The 18,399-nt window shown below is 35.9% G+C and overlaps 2 protein-coding genes across 5 annotated transcripts; both read right to left on the reverse strand.

The window, feature by feature from the left end:
• Positions 1-1,089: 1,089 nt before the first annotated feature.
• LOC105247802 lies at positions 1,090-6,440 on the reverse strand. 2 transcript variants are annotated; one of them, XM_025413788.1, is made up of 5 exons: positions 4,751-6,440; positions 2,234-2,976; positions 1,923-2,141; positions 1,738-1,820; positions 1,090-1,600 (listed from the first exon to the last, which is right to left on the reverse strand). In XM_025413788.1, exons 1-5 carry the CDS (start codon positions 6,095-6,097, stop codon positions 1,530-1,532), a joined length of 2,463 nt encoding a protein of 820 aa, XP_025269573.1. In that variant the 5' UTR covers positions 6,098-6,440; the 3' UTR covers positions 1,090-1,529. The 2 variants fall into 2 exon arrangements, with proteins under 2 accessions (XP_025269573.1, XP_025269574.1); XM_025413789.1 differs by having other exon boundaries at positions 1,090-1,820.
• Positions 6,441-8,190: 1,750 nt separating this feature from the next.
• On the reverse strand, positions 8,191-12,572 carry LOC105247801 (solute carrier family 2, facilitated glucose transporter member 1). Of its 3 annotated transcripts, XM_025413797.1 has the most exons (6): positions 12,330-12,570; positions 10,848-11,028; positions 10,106-10,207; positions 9,275-9,839; positions 8,745-9,145; positions 8,194-8,648 (listed from the first exon to the last, which is right to left on the reverse strand). In XM_025413797.1, exons 4-6 carry the CDS (start codon positions 9,807-9,809, stop codon positions 8,301-8,303), a joined length of 1,284 nt encoding a protein of 427 aa, XP_025269582.1. In that variant the 5' UTR covers positions 9,810-9,839; positions 10,106-10,207; positions 10,848-11,028; positions 12,330-12,570; the 3' UTR covers positions 8,194-8,300. The 3 variants fall into 3 exon arrangements, with proteins under 3 accessions (XP_025269581.1, XP_025269580.1, XP_025269582.1); XM_025413796.1 differs by lacking the exon at positions 10,848-11,028 and having other exon boundaries at positions 8,191-8,648; positions 12,463-12,572; XM_025413795.1 differs by lacking the exon at positions 10,848-11,028 and having other exon boundaries at positions 8,191-8,648; positions 12,330-12,572.
• Between the last annotated feature and the right edge of the window lie 5,827 nt (positions 12,573-18,399).

The raw sequence follows: 18,399 nt of genomic DNA on the forward strand, positions 1-18,399 counted from the left end.
GACGGTTAATACACACTCACTATATCTTACATTATATATTTATATATATATATAAAGGTATATATATTATAGAAAATATATATATACCTTAAAAAATAAAACGTAAAAAAACTATTACTGAAGATATATACAATTTTCTTTTTTCATTCATTTAGGATAGATCATGTCTTAAAATTATATAGCAGATGAAAATATGTATATGCGAAAATAATGTTGTCATCTGCTCGAATTATCTCATTTGCGATTCCTTATATTCATAATACCACAGTTTTTCTATGTAACACAAATGAAATCGGAATTATCACAAATCTATCATAATCGTTTCTCGGATAAGGTGCTATTGTCAAAACATTCGATAGTTTTCGCAATATTGAAGTTAATTGGGACACAGCTATAAAATTATACTTTCTACAGGATTATAAAATATTAATATCCGATGATAATTTATATACCATGAACGGATTTATAACTCTTTCTCTGGAGAGAAATACATATTTATTAAATATAATTTGCACAAAGTATATTTAATTTTAAGCTTAATTGATTGTGCTATAAAACGCGTAAAAGAGCTTCAAGTCGCTAAAACTGAGTGTTAGTCACGATATTAATGACTTTATTGTTTACAAATATCCAAAGCTTCTCCTCGCCTACGGATCACGATATAACGTTCAACATGTGTAGGAGCAAAAATCGCATATGCTATTAGATCGTTTATAACGGCTTAAAACTCGGTAAAAAAAAATACATAATATATAAATTATATCAAAAATGGTCCAATTTCTTTTAGTTACAGATTTTTTCAATATAAATCTTTCTTCAATGAAAAGTCCATGAAAGTTAAATATTATTTCTGTAATTAGGCCTTCAAATTTCCTGAAGACATTAAATGTTGGAGAATCTGTCAGTGAGAGGAAGCGCGCATTTTCTGAGACACTCTGTGCAATAAATATATTTGTACTGTAAAGTTTTAGAATTAACGAAATCGCGATCTGTTTGCAAGGATATCTAATTTTTTACGAGTATTTAATATTTTTCGATATTAAGCGAAACTATATAGAATTTGCAAAACGTCAAAAAAAAAAGACTATCCAAGATTTAAAAACTGATTATATTCTTCCGTTATGTAACATTGCCTTACATATTTTTACAAAGTATATGTCATTAATGTGTACATGGTAGTTTTGTTAAGATTTTTACAATTATAATAGCAAAGAAAAAATTAATTACAAAATATAAATTGTTTTACATATATGTCAAAAAATTTTGGTAATATCATATTGTCAACTCAATGAAATGAAACAGAAGTCTGGTTTAGAGTTGAAGATTTTTCGATATGTCAGTACAAACTGATACATCGTTTCGTCATGTGTGATATACATAAATTCATAGTTATATAAATAAAACGACCAACACCAAGTACAAAATGTAGAATAGATGTATCAAAGAAGAATTGACAATGAATTTACTTAATCGACAAAAATGTAGAAAAAATAAACTATGTATATTATATTGCAGAGATGTTTAAAAAGTCAATAAAAATATCTTTGGGACAAAGGGAGAGGGAGGGGGAGGAGGGGAGGAAAGAAGGCTCCTACATTATCTGCAACGAGAAACAATTTGTTTCAAATATGGCGTAAGAGAGGGAGCAATAATATTCTTCAAGAGTTTAAAACCAATAGATAAAATCAGTTCTGTCCATTTTTATAAAAATTTATAGTCCCTAAACTTTTCTCCTACCTGTAGATTTTCTTCTACTTGTTGAACGTTTAGGACGTCGACACTTTATTCGTGCTGTATTCGACCAAGGTAAAGAAAATTCACTGAAAAAAAATTGATAATTATATCAATTATTACTAAATATACATAACTTAAATATAGAAAAATATACTTGCAAAATGTATTTAAGAAGCTCATTTTCTTACTTTGGAGTAAAACTAGGAATAGGGGAGCCAAATGCAGTTACTGGCAAATGAGAATCTACTTGGAGACTTTGAATTTGTTCTACATCAGGCCACAAGGACGTAACAGTTTCCTCTTCCATGGACGAGGGACACGGACCAGTATGATTAGTATTATAACACGTAGCTTGATGATTTTGACGTTCTTGCCTTTGTTTTAATTTTTCTATATGTCTTTGTTCCCTGTGTGTGCGTGGGATAAAATTAAGATATAAATCAAATTTCCACAGAGATATTTCATAAAGATGATATACATCGAGTAAACATTTACAAACCTTATCCTCTGCACATCCCATCGCTTCCTTCTCCTTTCGTCATTCTCCAATTTCAAATGTCTCTTGTTAAAAATCTCATCGTCCAAGTTCTCAGTTCCCTCCATTGTGTAGCAACTCGTGTATACTTTTACTCTCCAATTTGGAATTTCGAGAGAATTACCTGTATCTACCGGACTGGACTGTTTTAGACTTAACGTATAATTTGGATCCCCTACAGCTGTATAATAATGCTCTTCCGTCGTGAGAAAGGACTCTTTCTTCACGAGGGATTTCGCTTTCCTATCGTTCTTTCTACCAATCTCGTGTAAAGTCTGACCTAACACCTTATCCTGTACGCCGTCAGTACTAACTGTCGACGAGCAGGAGAGTCCCCTTTTCTTTTTACTACCTGTAGACACTGGAGTTGGATCGGATCGTCTCTTCTTCTTCTCCTCCCACTCAAACCTAGACTCGTTAGGTTCTTGCTTCACTTCAAGCTTAATTTGATTATCGAGTGGTTCTTGCTTCACAGTGGTAATACCGCCGCTAGTGTTCAAACGTATCTTAAAGCTCTCGTGCAAAGTATTGCCACTCTCGCATTGAACGTTTCTGTGCAGCTCGCTCGTCGATGGTACGTTTATCGAATTGACACTAGTAGGCGAACACGTCCCCAGGTGTTCGGAACCAGTCAAATTTTCGCCACATTCAGATCTCAGTTTTTGAAGACTCACCCGCCTCTCCATACGCTCCAAACGTAGCTTTAGCTGCAACAAATAATTAAAACGATGCTCCTGATTGTCATGATACTTAAACGTATTTACATATAGAGATATTTAAGTGCTATTTACACTTCTCGTGTACCGTCTGTACACGAATTTCCTCTCCTCGCAAATCATGTTGAATCGCCTCGCGAATGTATCTCTCGGGCTCGTTACTCTCTTTCCCTCGCAATAGGGGCAGATAGGTTAGTTCGACGTACCCGCGCTCTGTCATTCGCGCCGTCAATGAAACTCGAAACCCTACCCTACCAGGTTCGATCTTGAGAAGCGAGGCCGATCCACGCATCGGTATTCGAGCATATTATCACTCGTCGGGGCGTAATTACGTCTGTCCTTCCCAATTATCTAACTGTCATTTTCAAACATGTCTCGGCACCGTCGAGAAGAAACGTCGTTGCCCGCGAACGAAACGTCTCCACCTCTCCTTCACTCGCCGTGCGACTCCAACGCGGAAGTAGCGCCACCACGTGTTGACACCGCGCAGTTGACCTTCACGGTCAACCTGTTTCGCGCGCGCGCTTCGTGTTTGGGTTTAGGTTAGGATGGCCGAGGAAGAGAGATTGACACTCGCGAGCCGTGCGCGGCACGTTTTTACGGAATAGTGTCGGAGAAACGAATCGCGCCGGCGAAAAAAAAGGGTGGGGGCGAGATTGACGGCGGGCTGGTTTCTCTCACGTCGAGGCGGCGCGCTCGAGGTGTTCTTGTTACGATCGATATCGGCGGCGAAGACGAGTCGAAGAGCCAGATCGGAGACTCGATTCACATGTGACGTTTATGGCTTTTCACCGTAAATCTTTTCTCTCTGTCTCTCTTTCTGTCGATTTACGTGTAGTAGGAGTTTGCTCGAAATTGTGAATATTTTGAAATAAAGTGACGGCGAGATACGAGCGTGATGTGCACTTTAAAAAGATTGATTAAATTCCACCTCTAGTTAAATTACTATACATTTGGAAATTACATCGTTCTACGCGTCAAGAAATTAATATAATTTTTACAAACGCAAGATAACAGGTGAGAAGAGATAAAGAATTTTGCAAATTGGAGCGTTTTATTTCACGCAATATTTTTGACGCGAAATTTCACGTGCGTCCAAGATCTCTTTAAAGTACACACGATGCAATTATTGTGGCGCTCGCACGAAAATCGAACGAGCGAATGGGATTGGAGGACACGAATCGGGTTCTGAATTGAAAAAAATCGCTCAATGACTCACTGCTATTCACTTCACCTTGTTTTACCGCATATCTCGATCGCCAGAATATACAGTGACTTATTTTAGAACGACGATTACTTGCCTTAAAACGAGTTTTCGTTTGTTTGTTTTTTAAATTATGATAAACGATATTGGGGGACAAATTTAAAAGAATCTAGTTTCATTCTACGAGTATAAAAATTTAAATCGCCAAACATTAAACATCTCTCTATCCCTACTTATATATATATATATATATATATATATATATATATATATATATATATATCATCAAATGTCATCACAACCATGTGACTGATTCATCCTGAAAAGCACGATGTGTATACGAGTAAAAAGAGAACACATACATACAAAATACGAAAATGCCATTTGAAATCATCATCGAGATGAAACTCCCCGCCTCCTTCGCGAGCGATTCAATTTCCAACTTTCACCGATTCATCATCTTCGATTCACCGATTTCTCGAGGGAGGCAGAAGCGAATATTAAACACAACGAAAACACATTGGAAAAAAAAAATGAAAACATCTCCCACGTGTTATGTACCGTCTCGTTTTCCTGGCGCAGCGCGGCGAGGAGCTTGTCCTTGGTGACTATCTGCTCGGACTGCTGCTGGATGAGATCGAGATGCAGGAGCAGGAGCTCCTTCAGGTGCTTGACCTCGGTTAGGTCGTTCTGACGGGGCTCGTTGCCGCGGAGGGGGCTGACGCCGAGGGCCGCGGCCGCGGCCGGAGCCCCGCCATCGGTCATGCTGGCGTACATGTGATCGAAGTCGCAAGGGAAGCTGAGGATGCCGGCGGCGGCGGCAGCCGCAGCGCTGCCGCTGTTGATGACGGGTTTCACGTCGTCGCCGTCCATCTCCTGGAACCCCTGGCCGCGCGCGTTGTTGCAGCTATTGCCGTTATTGGCGCCGAGCCCGACGTTGCTCATCATCATCGTCGGGGGATGATTACTGTTGCCGCTGGCGATCGTGCTGCTCGCCGTCATCATAGCCGACGACGCCGAGGAGGAGGACGACGACGACATCGCGACGGTATTGCGAACGGCGTTCGCCGCCGCCGGCGATGACGACGTCGTCGTCGTCGTCGCGCTTGACAGGTGCTCGTTCATCGCCGCGACCATGTTGCCGCGATCGTGATAGTGGAAATGATCCTCTTCCTCCTCGTCGTCGTCGTCGTCGTCGTCGTCGTCGTCGCCGTCACCGTCCTCGCCGTCGTCGTCGTCGTCGCCGTCGTTGTCGTCGCCGTCGTCGTCGTCGTCCTCGTCGTCCTCGTGAAACAACGGCGGCGCGGCGTCAACAATAACGACGGCGGCGGTGTTTGTGGCGCTGCTGTTGCTGTTGCCGAAACTGACTACTCTCGCGTCGGTGCTACCGGCACGAAGCAGCAGCGGCGTCGTCGTCGTCGTCGTCGTTGTCGTCGTCGTCTCGACGCTGCTCAGGGCGAATCCACGGCGGCCCGTCGTCGCGACGACGTCATCACCGTCGTTGGACGTGCGCGTCGTCGCCGAGGACAGGGACGCGTCGGCGACAAGATAGGTATAGCAACGATAACCGTCGTCGCGGGTGCGCGATATCGTTGCCTCGCGACTGGAATTGACTGGCGTCGTGCCGCGGGCGTCGGGCAACGTCACGACGGCGCCGTCGATAAGAGCGGTCGCGACGATCGCGGCCGCACCACTGTTACCAACACCACTGACGTCGCTGTAACCACCGCGGCTCCTCGAGACGAACACACTCGCACCACCGCTCACGCGGCCCTCCTCCCCTCCACTCCTCCTTCCGCCCCTGCCGCCGCTGACAGCGCCGGTGACGGTGACGGCGGCGGCGGCGTCAGCGTCCACGCTGTTCTCACCGTTCACGAGTCGCTCGAACGGCGAGCCGACGTTTGACATCTTCCTGACGCGGACGCGGACGCGGGCGCGGCGATGGCGTCGCCGTCGCCGCGGCGGCTACCACGCGCATTTGCGACCGCCACGAGGGTACCACGCGTCCGCCCCGCGCACATTAATTCGTCTCTTGGGTGCGCTTGCGGTACGCGGCGATAACAGGAACGCGAACACCGCCGTCGTCGCGTCACCTGCCTCGTCCGTCACCTCTCGAACGACGCGATACGAATCGACGCGTGGCTCCTGTCGCGGAAAACCGACTCCCTTGCTTCCCCTTCCGCTCACTGACAGGGAAAGATACGACGTTACGGACGAACGCGAGTGCCAGGAGCACACACGAGGTGTGCGAGCGCGGCGCCTCCACTTCGTGTTTACTCCAACGAGACGACGCACGACGCGCCACTCTCCGTCTCGCAGTCGATCTTTTCCCGTCAGAGGCCGCCATCTATTTGTGCATAGTTTCGACAAATTTGGAGAATTTGTATTACATTTTCTTGTTATAATAATGTTTTTTATAAAATAAATGTATTGGAAAAAAAACTGTGACTATTATTTTGCGATATCAGTCTTCGCGCCCCAAAATAATCGCGATTAAATTTAATCTGCCGATGGTAAACTGCGAGAAAATTGTTATGAGCGAGCGACTAGATTTTTATTCCATCAGATTTTTGAAGCTCCTTATCAGCATTAAATGAATATATACTTGCAAATCAATTTTTAATAAATGGAAATTATTGATAAATTATATAAAAAAGATACATATATACAGGGTGTCCCATTTTAACTTTCGGGTCAAAATATATATCCCACACAGCACCTTATAATAAAAGATAACAAAAAGATGTCTTTTTTAAGTTATCTTTTCGACAATCAATCTCTTAGCAAATACAATTTTACATACAAATGAAGGATTATACTATATACAGCGTTACATTTTTAAATCAATACAGATATCAGGGGCTCATTCTCTTTCTTTTTCTTTCTTTCTCTCTCTTTCTCTTTCTATAAGAATTGATACGTTCATTTATAAAAGAATCATCTAAAACTAAATGTTAACAACTACATTGCAAAAACTTATAATTAGGAATCAATTTGTTAAATATAAATGAGAAATTTTTATTATTTACAGTTTTGCAATAAGCAAATCGCGTCTGATCATTACAATTCAAATACACATTATTCCTCTCTAAAAAAGACTGCCAGATAATGTATGTATATACAGTTAATTTTAAAAATTTAGCTTCTTGAATATATAATACATTTTGGGTAAGATAAATGAATATATCGAAGAATGATTTTTATTTAGAACGTATTATTATAAGCAACTTAATTTTTTCTTTCGCTTTACAGTAAAAATTATTTTAATACATTAATACTAAATCAAATGTCTAATGTCACAGATTCCTGACGTCATGAGATGTACCGCATTTTGACGTCGTAAAATGTATCATATTCTGACGTCTTTTTCATATGTGCATATATATAAATCCCAGAAAACACAGAATATTGCAGCAATATTGCGGCAATATTACAACATTGCAGCAATGTTGCAGCAATGTAGCTGCAATATTTTGGTTGGGGGTAGGAATATAATATTATTTTCTCTATACAATACTAATCTTTACTTAATCTTCCTGTATTTACAATAGTATCTTAACATTTTGTCGTTCTCGTTGGAATATAACTTGCACTTCGGGTTTACGCAGTAAAATATTCTCCAATTTCCATTATAAATTATTCCATATAAAAGCAGTTAATATATTCTATTTACGAATAAAAATCTATTTACTTTATATGATAAAATATTCTTCTATAATATATAAATCTATTTATTCGCATTACATCTCTATAAAGATGAGATCAGATAAACATTTTATATATTTATGAAATTATATTTTATTACATATCCATTGTTATTATTTCATTGTCGAATCAATGATAATTCTTCCTTTTCTTTAACAATGATTATTTCAATTTCTTCTATACTAACTTCTATATTAAGATGCAATTATTCAATAGTAGGAAAACAAGCTTTTTCTCGCGGGCTATTATAAAATCATTATTCCAATTGTACTCGTTATTATGATAATTTTTAAAACATATATTATTTCGTGTTATTCTTCTTTAAAAAATTCATCTAGCAAAGCGATGCATATCTGCATGAAAATGAGAGTCGGATGTTTTTTCTCCTTTTATTTTACGATTCTCTTCATTGGCATGACATTTGTTTAAACATGTTGCTGATTTCTTCTATAGTCTTGTTCTTTGTCTCCGGTACTTTCTTGTATATGAAGAGCGCGAAGAACAATTGTAGCACAGCGAAAATGATGAACACGTAAGCGCCTAATGCCTCGTGCAGCGGTAAAAAACCGATCCCGACGATAAAGTTCATGATCCAGTTGACGACAACGGCAATGGAAGTGGCGGATGGACGGGCAGATTGATTGAACAACTCGGATACCAAGAACCACGGAATGCTTCCCGGTCCAGTTCCAAAGAAGACAAGAAACATGACGACGAGTACGATCGAGAAGTATGCTGCCGTTTGCGATGTTTCCTAAAAAAGAAGCACGAAAGTAAACTTGATTGTAATTTCTTTTTCGAACATCATCTTAATTTTCTTCTGTGATCCCAATCAGAGACAAAAACTTACAGCGAATACAAGACAAATGGTGAGCAGAGCAGTGTCTAAAAACATGCCAGCAAATCCAACCAGGAGCAATGTTTTTCTACCCGCCTTCTCTATCAACACTGTAGAGATAATGACCGTCAAGGTTCCTATTATAGTGACTCCTACGGTGGCGGTCTGTGCCACAGTCATATTCAGCTGTGCCATCGTGAAGATTTTGGTTGAGAAAAATATGACAGCATTGATGCCAGATAGTTGTTGAGCAAACATAATCATAATGGAGATGAAAAGCGGAATGCGGAGCGCCGGATTCATAAACAGTTCGCGCACGGTAACTTTCGGTATCAATTTCATAGACTCGTATTCTGTACGCATCTCCTCCATCTCGTCATAAACCTCGATTGTTCCGCGTAGCCAGCACAGTGCTGAAAAGAGAAAAAGATCTTTGTGAGAAAGAGCAGAACAAAAGACTCGGCTATTCTTATTCGTCTATACTTTTATAGGCCGTGTCCTCCACGTTCTTACTATTCATAATCTTTTATTCATCCGTTTACCTTTTTGCGCGTCCATGTCCTTGTCACGATTGAGTAATAGGTACTTGGGGCTCTCAGGACAAAACGGTAGCGTGCACATTTGGAAAATTGCTGGCACTATCGTCAAGCATAGCAGTAAGGGCCATTGATCGGTGGTGCCGAGAACTTGTTCCAAGCCGAGAATCTGCGATACTACGGTCGCGCTGGCGAGGACCAAGTGGTAGACCGTGCCTACGGCGCCGCGTAAATGCACGGGCGAGATCTCGGCCAAATACATTGGCGCTAGACCGGCGTTCAGTCCGGAATTTATACCGATCAGGAATCTGCCAAAGATTATCATCTCATAGCTGCTTGCCGCTTTGGCGCTACCCTCGAAGATCACGGTGAGCAGTACTAGAATGTTGTTCAGCAGCAGACCGCCCTTTCTACCGAAGCGATCTGCCACCCAGCCTACCAGGGAACCCCCGATCATCCCGCCGACGCAGAATATCGATACCGCCACTGACCATATTAATGTCACTTCTGACTGAGTTGTCGGCACACCCGTGCGATTCATCTTCAACTGGCTGATCCAATCCTCGATAAGCTGAATAAGAACATTGGAACATTTATTTATCATCTTTCGTTTCTTATTCTAGACATTGTAGTTTTATTGCTGACGTGAGCTTTATGAATATTTTATTATTATACCATTTTACGATTCCGCCGGGACTCTGATACAATAATAAATATCAAAATACTATCATTATATTAGAAAATGAGTATAAATGTAACAGACTTTCGGACTCCGATATTACATAAAATCAACGTAAGTGGCAGAAAATGCCTTACAACGAATGTGAAAATTCGTACCTGTTGAGGTTCGTTAATTACACCGGAATTATACCCATGTTGGAAGGATGAGCCGAAAACGGCTGCCGCGATAGCGAACGCTAATCGACCGTTGAAAGAATTCTGCGATAAAATTATATCGCTGCTTTAAAATTGTAGTATGAGAATATTTTACCGTATACAAAAGAAACATTGTATATATTGTTAACATAATATATTGTCAATCAACGTGCATATCAATATAATATATATATACATACCATATATTATCTTATTTGTTAATTATATATATATATATATATATATATATATATATATATATATATATACTAGCTGACCCGACAGACGTTGTCCTGTCTTTACTATAAATATTGAATTCGAATTGGTATAATTAATGGAAAAAAAAATTTTCCTTAATTTTCCTAAAGTTTCTAATGTTCCGCTAAACTTACAAAATTTTTTCTTTAATAAGAACCTTCTCCAGACAATAATTAACACAACAAAAAAAGAATTAGCGAAATTGTTCCCTCCGTTCACGTGTGATGCGATGACCAAGGGAAATAGAGATTCATTTTTATATATATAGATATATTATTAACAAATAAGATAATATATGGTATGTTATACCGTTTCGCCAATTATACATCGCCGTGTGTGTCATTATTTAATTTTTTGTTTTTTTTTTCTTATCTCTGTTCCTGTCTGCTCTTATTTCTACGATTTTTGTATATTTTAATTCATTTTGGATGAAAAAGCACTCTACCTGTGAAGCAAAAATTGTCACGCATTGCGGATTATTAGAAGACAGTTAATTTTTATTTGGCAATTTGATCGCCTGCTCCTTGTGCATAACGGACAACAACATCTTTTGCGCCGTTTTTGTTTTTTGATTGGCTTAACTCGATGACGGTCAACATTGGTGAGTGGAGATGCGCACTTGCAACCTATGCGAGTTTTTTGAAAAAAATTTTATTTTCTGCGACAACATTTTTTATTGCGTGTTCCTTGGCGGCTATGATGCTTGCGTCGTACCGTTGTTTTTATCTTCCTTTGTGCAAAATTTTGACTTTATTAATTTTGTCTGTTTGCGCTACGATCATATTTGTTTTTATATTTCAAAAAGTGTAGTTGACGATCTTGACATGACTTTCACGTGCGTTACTTAACGGATTATTTTATATTATTATTACATGTTCTTTCACGTGCGTTACATAACGGATTATTCTATATTATTATTATATGCATTGAAAAGGATCCGGAGAGGATCGAAACGTTTGCGTTAATTAATGTATTTCGTGATTAGTAACATGATTGTAATTTAACACGTTTTTACAATTCATTTTCCTTTTTTTGCGTCAACCTCTAACATCGATGGCCTTACTTGCCTTTTTGTGCATTTGTTTTTATATTTATTATTCTGCGCCACCCATTCCTAATATTTTTATCTTAAGATAATATATTATTCGTCAAATTCACAAATAATTATATAAATTATAAATTCACAATAAATTGATACATCAAACGTTTTTTCTTTGAGATACGATGTCAAAATTCTTGTAAAATAAATGAAAATTTGTTTTGAGAACATTCTCGAAGAAATATCTTTTGATAGAAATATCTTTTTGATATTTCAAGAAGATCATTCGAAATGCGCGACATTGTTAAGACTCTGTGAAGTTGGCCCCTTATTCTTTAAATTTGAAAAAAATTATTAGAGCTCTGGGTGTCCCGTAGAGTTTTGGAGTTCTCAATCCATTAGATTATAGTCAATAGTTCCGTTATTTGAAGTAAAGAAAACACCATTAAAAAATGGAGGACTAATTTCACGCCTCCCATTATATGAAAAATGCAAATTTCTTTAAAATGCTGGATAGATTTCTAATAGTTCTATATTCCTAGATAAGTTTCAAAAATAGTTCTGCTCAAAATACTACAAAAATTATATTTAAAGCTTTCAACCTTGAAGATGAAAATTGGCGAAAACTTGTACAATTTTGGTTTTAGCGCTTCGAATCTTAATAATAATCGTTAGAACTCGTGAGGCTACCCGGAATTCTGAATAGAACGTCGAATTTTCAAAAAAATTTATTTTCGACTCCAGACGTGAAAAATTTTTTTCGGAATTCCAACGCTTTCAGAGTTCTGGGTAGCCCCTCACGAATTCTAAAAATTATTATTAAGACTCATGTCTCGTTCTGTTTTTTTTTAATTCTGAAATACTATTTATAAGAAAACGGATGCGTACCGCTCTTCTCAGATGTGGCATTTCATAATTAATTTTATCGTTGTCCTGTGGATAGTTCTTCCGATACCGAGATATCTCACTTTACTCTCACTGTTTGATTTATCATAAACGAAAAGAAGGAAAAACAAATTACATGCGACATTTACTTCCGCCGATTTCGGTGTCGTTTTTCAGCTTCCAAACACGTGGCAAAGACTATTGGATCTCGCACTAACTACTTGTTTATAACTACTTGTGCTGTACTGTACTGATATGATAATAATTGACATGAAATTCTAATTGCAATGACGATCGCTTTATTGTTCTTTTCTTTACGCCGCGAAATAAATATGAAAATTAATCTGTTCATGGTAATCAGTGAGAAAATTATTATGCGCGACGAGGCCTTAAATATCCTTTTTGAAGCTCGTTATCGGCATGGAATAAGCAAAATTGTAAATAAAATTTTAACAAGTGAAAATAGTTGATAAATTATATAAAAAAGATACATGTATACATTCATAAAAGATACATACATTTATATATATACAGTGATGGGAAAAAGTTCCGGAACGGCTAAATAATTTGAAAAATACGCATCACAGAGGAAAATGACCTAGACAAAAGTTGTAGGATTTTTCCCGGGCAATCCGACGGTGACCTTAGATTTGACCTTAGATAGTCATTTGAAGGTCTCATAAAGATTACCTTCAATTTCTTAAATGGAACTCCCTATTTTTCATTGCATATTCTTGTAGCTTATCTCGAGAGCTTTCCAAAACACTATAATTAAGTACCTTTTCATTAAGTACTTTTTGAGTTATAAGGCTTGAAATAATTTCTTAATTTTACATAAACCATAAAATATCTAGTAAACCATTCATTTTTCGATTATCTTACCTTCATACTTTTATGTACAAAATAATGAGAGGAATCAATTGGTGTAAAGAAAACACATAGTTGTTTCTAAGAAAAAATATGGAATTGTTAATTGCAAATTACATATTTTTTCTTAGAAACAACTATGTGTTTTCTTTACACCAATTGATTCCTCTCATTATTTTGTACATAAAAGTATGAAGGTAAGATAATCGAAAAATGAATGGTTTACTAGATATTTTATGGTTTATGTAAAATTAAGAAATTATTTCAAGCCTTATAACTCAAAAAGTACTTAATGAAAAGGTACTTAATTATAGTGTTTTGGAAAGCTCTCGAGATAAGCTACAAGAATATGCAATGAAAAATAGGGAGTTCCATGTAAGAAATTGAAGGTAATCTTTATGTGACCTTCAAATGACTATCCAAGGTCAAATCTAAGGTCACCGTCGGATTGCCCGGGAAAAATCCTACAACTTTTGTCTAGGTCATTTTCCTCTGTGATGCGTATTTTTCAAATTATCCAGCCGTCCCGGAACTTTTTCCCATCACTGTATATATATATATATATATATATACATACATATATACAATATATATTTTTTCCTTTTTTGTAATATATTATAAAGCTGTATTTTAATATAGCAATGCCTAGCTAATCACTATTCTTTAGGTTCAGATGTATAAATATTATCGTGTAATAGAATTGGGTAGTTTTTTTCTTAATATTCCAGTCTTTCCATTTATATTAGATTTATATCGGCATCGAGTATCATATCAATTGTAACGCATCGTAAACATTTTGTGTAACACTTAACAATACATTTCATAGGCAGATACATAAATATAGATATCCTCTGAATTTTGATTAGATGTATCATATTTATAGAGCGAGTACCATTTCACATAATGATGGATTACATTATAGAGCGTTACATTTTTCGATCAATACAGATACCAGGGGCACTCACTCTATTTCTTTTTTTTCTTTCTCTCTCTCTTTTTATAAGAATTGATAGATTTATTTATAAAAGAATCGTCTAAAACTAAATACTAATACTGTGTTGTAAAAACTTATACGATAATTAACAATCAATTAGCTAAAGATAAATGAAAAGTTGGTATTATTTACAGTTTTGCGACGATTAAATTGTGTTCTATTATTATAAACTTCAAATAGTATTCATCTCTAGAAAGGACAGCTAGGTAGCTCCTTAAATAATCCGAGGTAATTTAAATGTAATCTGTCAAATTTAAAGGTAATCCGTCAAGGGTAATTTTTGTACACTATAATTTAGTGACCAATCCCTCGACCACACTGGAATTGTACCCATGTTGGAACGATGAGCCGAGAGCGGCCGTCGCGATAATGAACGCTAATCGTTGAGAAAATCCTTTGACAAAATTATCGCTACTTTAAAATTATAATACGAGAATATTTTACCGAATACAAAAAGGAAACATTAACATATTATTAATCAACGTGCATATCAATATAATGTATCCATTATTAGCAAATAAGATATTATTCGTCAAATTCTCAAATAATTTTAATAAAACATAAATTCGCATTAAATTCATACATCAAACTTTTTTCTTCAAGATAGAATGTCAAATGTGTTTTGGGAACATTCTCGGGAAGAAATATCTTTTGATAGCGATTTCAAAAGAATCATTCGAAATGCGCGGCGTTGTTATCCTTTCTCGAAATACAGATATATATCGATCATGCCAATAAGATGTGCGGTATATTAACGAAGTGATAAACCAGAAACATGCAACGTCTACAAGTGATGAAGGGATTTTTCGATATTAAAATCAAATTGGAAGAATCGAGCATCTGTCGAGTAGCGAAATGTCATTCGGAATAACATTATCTTGTTCAAACAATCTGTCACGTTTTAAACTGGAAGGTGATATATATTTCTTTTTCTAGAGCATGTAAAAGGGAAATTGTTGCTATTTCATAAAATTGGATCATGTGTAGTCTCGTTATGTTTTTTTCTTCTGAAATACTATTTATAAGAAAATGAACGCATACCGCTCTTTTCAAATGTGGCATTTCATAATCGATTGATTTGATCGTTTTCTTGTCGGTGGTTCTTCCGATCTCTCACTGTCCGATTTATGATAAGCCATAAACAAAAAGAAGAAAAAACAAATTGCGTGTGTCGTGTTAGATCGTTTGTTCCCGCCGACTTCGGTGTCGTTCTTTAGTGTTTACAAATACGTCACAAAGACCGCTGGGTCGACTGTCACTAACGTTTACAACCACTTGTAAACGTTATATAAAATGCGATAATAATTGACGAGTAATTTTACTTGCAATGTCGATCACTTTATCGTCCTTTTCTTTGGGTCGCGAAATAATTGGGTTGCGAAAATTAGCAAATCCGTCGATGGTAAACAGGGAAAAAATTATTATGTGTGAACGATTTTTATGTGCATCAAATATCATTTTTGAAACTCTTATCTTATCATTGAATAAACATGTACTCGCAAATCAAATTTTAATGGAAATTGTTGATAAATTATAATAAAAAATGATATATGTATATAGGGTACGTTCCAAAACATACTCTCCGAGGAAAATTTTACTCAATAGCCGTTCCGAAACTCTTTTAAGCGTTTCCGATTGGTTCGAATCAGCCATCGAGTAAAATTTTCTTGGGTTACTTGCGTTTTGGAACGTAACCATATATATATATATATATATATATATATATATATATATATATTTTTTTTTATATGTGCATTTATATAAACAACCATTTGGTTGGCAATGTCGGGAGTAAAAAGATATACACACACACACACATATATATATATATATATATATATATATATATATATATTTTGCTTTTCTTTTAAGTAATATGTTTTAAAGTAGTATTTTAATATAGCAATTCCTAATTAATCATTATTCTTCATGTTTATTATAAACATATAAAGATTATTGTGTAAAATTGAATTGGGTAGTTTTGCTTTTAATATTTCAATCTTTTTATTTATATTAGACAATATCGGCATCGAATATCAATTGTAACGCATCAAATACATTTTGTGTAACATAACACTTAACGATACATTTTATAGGCAGATACATTAATAGAGATATACTCCGAATTTTGATTAAATGTATATTTATATAGCGAATATCATTTCACATATACAAATAATGGATTACAATATACAGCGTTACATTTTTCGATCAACACAGATACCAGGAGCACTCACTCTCTTTCTTTCTTTTTTTTTCTCTCTCTCTCGCTCCTCTATAAGAATTGATAGATTTATTTATAAAAGAATCGTCTAAAACTAAATACTAACTGCGTTGCAAAAACTTATACGATAATTAGCAATCAATTAGCTAAAGATAAATGAAAAGTTGGTATTATTTACAGTTTTGCGACAAGCAAATCGTGTTCGATTATTACACTTCAAATACATAGTATTCGTCTCTAGGAAAGATTGCTAGATAATATACATATAATAAACTTCATAAATTTTGCTCCTTGAATATATAATAATAAATACATTTCAAATAAGATAAATAAGATAAATGAATATCGAAGATTGATTTTTATTTAGAGCGCATTATCATAAGCAACTTAGTCTTCCTTTCGTTTTCAGTAAAAATTATTTTAATATATTAATACTAAATCGATTATTATACAAATGAGTATTCTTCAAGATGTGGACACAACATAGAAACAAAAAAATACAATACCATCTCTGCAATTTATAACATAACAATCAGTTCCTGAGTTGCGTTTAGTATATGTATCGTATCGCACATTTTTTTCCTTATACATATATATGAAATTAATCTAAATATTTTAAAAATATATATGATAACATTGATATTCTTTCTTAAACGTTAATCAACTCTACGTGCATATACATAAATATAATATTATTTTCTCTATGCTATTCTTTACATTCTTGTATTTACAATAGTATTTTAACACATTTTGTCGTTCTCATTCGAATAAAACTTGCGCTTCCGGTTTATGTAGTAAAATATTCTCCAAATTTCTATTATAAATTATTTCATATAAAAGCAGTTAATATACTCCTTTGCTCACGAATAAGGTCTATTTACATTATACGATAAAATGTGCGACAAAATATTTCTACAGAGATGCAATGCGAATGAATAAATTTATATATTTATAATATATAAATTTAATTATTCGCATTGCGTCTCTGTAAAGATGCGATCAGATAAACATATTTATATTTATGAAGTTATATTTTGTCTTATTCATGTTATTGTTCTATTGTCGTATAATGCGAATCGATACTAATTCTTCCTTTTTTTCAACAATGATTATTTCAATTTCTTCTATAGTAACGCGAGATGCAATTATATAGTAGGAACACAAGCTTTTTCTCACGCGCTATTATAAAATCGTTATTCCATAAAAATATCCCAATTGTACTCATTATTATGATACTTTTAAAACATGATATATTATCTCGTGTTATTCTTCGTATAAAAAAAATTCATCTAGCAAAGCGATACATATCTGAAAATGAATCGGACGTTTTCGACAATAAAGATAAAATCAGACAGCACATAACGTTCTTCCAACATTATACTCGATCTAGAGGTCTTTTCGTGACTAGAGTTGTAATTCTTTGTATCGTGACGTATATCATTGTTTCCGATATAAGAAACAAATCAATGATCGAAAAGACTTATCGAACGAATCACGTTCTTTGTGTTGGTCTTGCGCCATTTCTTGGATTGTTCCTTATTTTTGCGATAACTTTTCCTCGCTGTGGATGCAACATATATATATATATATATATATATATATATATATATATATATATATATATAGGAACTAAGATTATAACTTTATAACTTATAAATCAGGCACACACTTTTGTAAAAGGACTTGTGCGCGCGCGCCATCCAACCTTTGAAATATTTCACTTCGTTTTTGCACAACAAAATTTTCGAATCAAATAATTAAGAATAAAAAGAATGAAATAGTTAAGTAATAAAAAAAAGTTAAAATTTTCGGATTTCTCCCAATATTGGCACTACATGAATAACGTTAGATACGTAACGAGCGTTGCGATTATACGTACGACAAGCGTTCAAACGATCGAATACCAATCCGATGAACTTTCATACAGCGCGTTAGACAGAATGTTGGAAGCGCTTTGATAAACCATAGATAGAGTAAACTATGTGTCA

Source organism: Camponotus floridanus, unplaced genomic scaffold (genome assembly GCF_003227725.1).
Source record: "Camponotus floridanus strain SB8 unplaced genomic scaffold, Cflo_v7.5 scaffold7, whole genome shotgun sequence".
Lineage (NCBI taxonomy): Eukaryota > Metazoa > Arthropoda > Insecta > Hymenoptera > Formicidae > Camponotus > Camponotus floridanus.

What these genes read in the sequence shown, in the direction of transcription:
- LOC105247802 (XM_025413788.1), bottom strand. Translation starts at nt 6,097, where the DNA reads ATGTCAAACGTCGGCTCGCCGTTCGAGCGACTCGTGAACGGTGAGAAC. An exon ending in TGCGCCAGGAAAACGAGACG is followed by an intron (nt 2,977 to 4,750) that starts GTACATAACACG and finishes TATTTGTTGCAG; the next exon opens with CTAAAGCTACGTTTGGAGCG. An exon ending in AAGTAGAAGAAAATCTACAG is followed by an intron (nt 1,601 to 1,737) that starts GTAGGAGAAAAG and finishes TTCTCGTTGCAG; the next exon opens with ATAATGTAGGAGCCTTCTTT.
- LOC105247801 (XM_025413795.1), bottom strand. Translation starts at nt 12,350, where the DNA reads ATGCCACATCTGAGAAGAGCG. An exon ending in TGCCACATCTGAGAAGAGCG is followed by an intron (nt 10,208 to 12,329) that starts GTACGCATCCGT and finishes ATTTTATCGCAG; the next exon opens with AATTCTTTCAACGGTCGATT. An exon ending in GGACATGGACGCGCAAAAAG is followed by an intron (nt 9,146 to 9,274) that starts GTAAACGGATGA and finishes TTCTCTTTTCAG; the next exon opens with CACTGTGCTGGCTACGCGGA.